The 3,115-nt window shown below is 27.3% G+C and overlaps 1 protein-coding gene across 1 annotated transcript in view; it reads left to right on the plus strand.

Moving 5' to 3' along the window:
• LOC106678398 (adhesion G protein-coupled receptor E4) overlaps positions 1 to 3,115 on the plus strand; it is a 551,070-nt gene that overhangs the window by 512,696 nt on the left and 35,259 nt on the right. Inside the window, exon 4 of the mRNA XM_067053511.1 lies at positions 2,183 to 2,322. Coding sequence (XP_066909612.1) covers positions 2,183 to 2,322 — 140 coding nt within the window. The remainder of the gene's footprint in view (positions 1 to 2,182; positions 2,323 to 3,115) is intronic.

Genomic DNA, 3,115 nt, shown 5'->3' on the forward strand with positions numbered 1-3,115 from the left:
ATAATAATATGACCTGCTACATTATTAATACCAATATATTACAAAAGGTATAACTATACCTGTATAGTTCTTATTCAATATTATTCCATTATTACGTTAAATTTAGAACAATTATTTAAAATGTTTATTCAAAGACAATGATTTTTCATATCATGTTAACGTATTTAAATATATCAAAAATTTTTATTTTATTTTTTCACGTGTATTACAGTTTAAGTAAAACAGCGTTATGTTTTCTTGTTCAATCTTTTACTCTATGATGTGCCGGGATTTTATTTAAAAAAATATTTCAATATTAAAAATGTAATCATCAAAAATGACGACTATTTTATATATTTATACCTCACGTTAATAAAATCATTCAAAAAAATACTTATTGCTAACACAGCCAAAACGGTATGAATACAACATTAATGCTTTCTGTAAATTAATACTAAGCCCTCGACTGTCCTGTGAAATCTCTACGAACACTTGTACTATTCGACTAGCTACTGACTTTTCTTAACATCAAAAATATGATTTTTCAAACCGCAACAACGATCCAAGGAAACAAAGGAATCATAATAAAGGTTGTGATGATAATATCTTTAAAAATACAAGCTATAAATAAGCTTGAGATTCACCACAAGCCATTAAAGAACTCAAGTCAAACCTTTCTTCAACCACATTTCTTATAAGAAAAAAAATTGTGGTGCAGATTGAAATCTTAACTCTAAAAATGTTCTTTTATTCTCAGACTAAAGTTTTTTTTTTTTGTTATACCTAAATTATATTAATAAACCCTCCACACTTATTCAATTAATAAGTAAAGAAATAATTCTTTCCAATTAGCTTTTTCGTTATACATCACATACATGCATTGAATCTTCTCCTGAAGGACACTCCTATGTAACGGAAATCGAACTTAACAAACTAGATAAGGTCTTATAAAACAACATACATATCTAATGTATTTCAACCCCTCAATTAAGGAACCCCTTCACTCCGGATACAAGAATCAATTTTTATTCTAGAAAGCAATTTTCACTATGCACTGAATCAAGGTGTGAGTAATATATATTTAAAAAATACTCAATGCTGTTGTTTGTTGATTATACTGACAAAAAATTATATTTAAAAATGTATGCATTAGGTATAGTTTTATTTTCCGAATTTCTTGAGTTATTTCACACACCTTACAGGGTAATATGAAGTAATTCTATTATTTAATTGTGTGCACTTTTTAATCTAACCCCATATTAACGCAAACCTCTATTAAACAGACAAAATTATTTTATATATAAATAAAGTAAAAAATCCAGTTATATATATTTATTAAAATGGGTAGATTCTCCACATGTTTGTATCATGTCACTATGTCACATACAGCAAATTTACTTGTTTTATATATGTGTATACAGTTGTAAATAACAATAAATAAATTTAAAAAAAAACTTCTATGGCATTTTGTCTATTTCAAGGCCTTTTAAGGTTGATTTCCTTTTTTTTTTTTTGTAATTATACTAAATAATTCTATATTTTTATCACATACATATGTAAAAATAATGTCTTAATTTTTTTTATCACACAAACCACACCCGTAGTTATAAATTACTATAATAAAATAGATTATGGTTTTAATACTGGGTAAGAGCGTAGTGCTTCATGGTAAAAGAAATTATCCTCAACCGGATTCGGAATTGTTTTGGAGGAATAAATTTCTACCAAGACAGAGACCTACTAAGAGACTTGAACAATTCGTTTTGTTGGCCGCCATCTTGATCTTGTTTTAATCATGTATGGCATTAGTTCACACAAAATTTTATATAAATTTCAAGATTTTGTTTTTATTATATAGCAGAAATAAAAAAGCAACCGAAAAGTTAAAACTTGAAATTTATAGAACAACAATAAATTTGAAGGTTATACATAATAATACAACGCTAGTGATTAATTTTATTGTTTGACACTTTATTTTATTGTTAGAATGTTCTAAAAAAAATCCTCATTTTTTTATTTTAACCTAGAGGCCTGTACTATTTGTCACCTTATAACTCCCAATTAAAGTCTGTAGTGGATCGATACTTTAATTTGTTTTAAAGGCTATCTGTAATTCATTAATTTATTGTGAAATCATAAATGGTAAAAATAATCAAGTAATTATCAATATACATATCTGCAATATATTCTAACTCTGTTTTAGGATAAGGAGCTGTGCCTGTCCATATCCTTCTCCCTGCAGTACCTCCATCTCGCTGCCATCCTATGGTTGTCCTCGCTCTGTGTTGAGTCCCAAGTGATCAAGAGGGAATGCGCTCCGCAACCCAACAAAATGTGCTTCAAGTGAGTTCAATTTTTATTTCTCTAATGCATTTAATCGCTATGATAGATTATAAAGTTTGATTGGTACTCGATATAACAAATTCAGCTTAAACCACAGAAGTTGGGATAAACATAAATTAAGTTTTATATAAGGAAGGATTCGTCCAATTTTACTAGGTAAGGAATATATTGGAATTGTATTAAATTATCCATATTTAGTTATCACATTCTAAAAGTGGACAAAAACATGAATTTTTATTTTTATCACCATATCAAGTTTATAACTCTTTTTGTTACTTTCAAAAATTATTTTTGAATCTTTAATAATGAATTAAATACTTAAAAATAATGAATGACATACTTATTTTTACCAATAAACGCAGTTGTGGTGTTGTAAATAAGGAGGCCTACCCAAAATTCGTTTCGCACCAATAATCAGGTCTTAAAAAAATAATATCAGAAATAATATTTAATAAATAATAATAAGATAGATAATATCTTATTTCAACTATTCCAGCTACTAATATAATTGATAAGGGTTAGTTCTTTCTTGACATTTATTCTGAATTATTCCTTACTCCATCTGACCTTATTTTTGAATTCACAATCTTCTTGGACCACATTTAAAAAAGACTACAGCGTAAAACTTTTCGTAAAAAGACCGTAAAACTTTTTGTCAGGTTTCTTATAGCAAAAAAATTGTGTCAAATATAACATATTGTCCGAGATTCAATTTACATATCCCAAAGATTTTTCTTTATTTTTCAAATAAAGATACTATGACAATGGTTCTTCTGGTATTTGACTCAGATTC

This window comes from Halyomorpha halys, unplaced genomic scaffold (genome assembly GCF_000696795.3).
Source record: "Halyomorpha halys isolate HHAL.00 unplaced genomic scaffold, Hhal_1.1 Scaffold140.1, whole genome shotgun sequence".
NCBI lineage: Eukaryota > Metazoa > Arthropoda > Insecta > Hemiptera > Pentatomidae > Halyomorpha > Halyomorpha halys.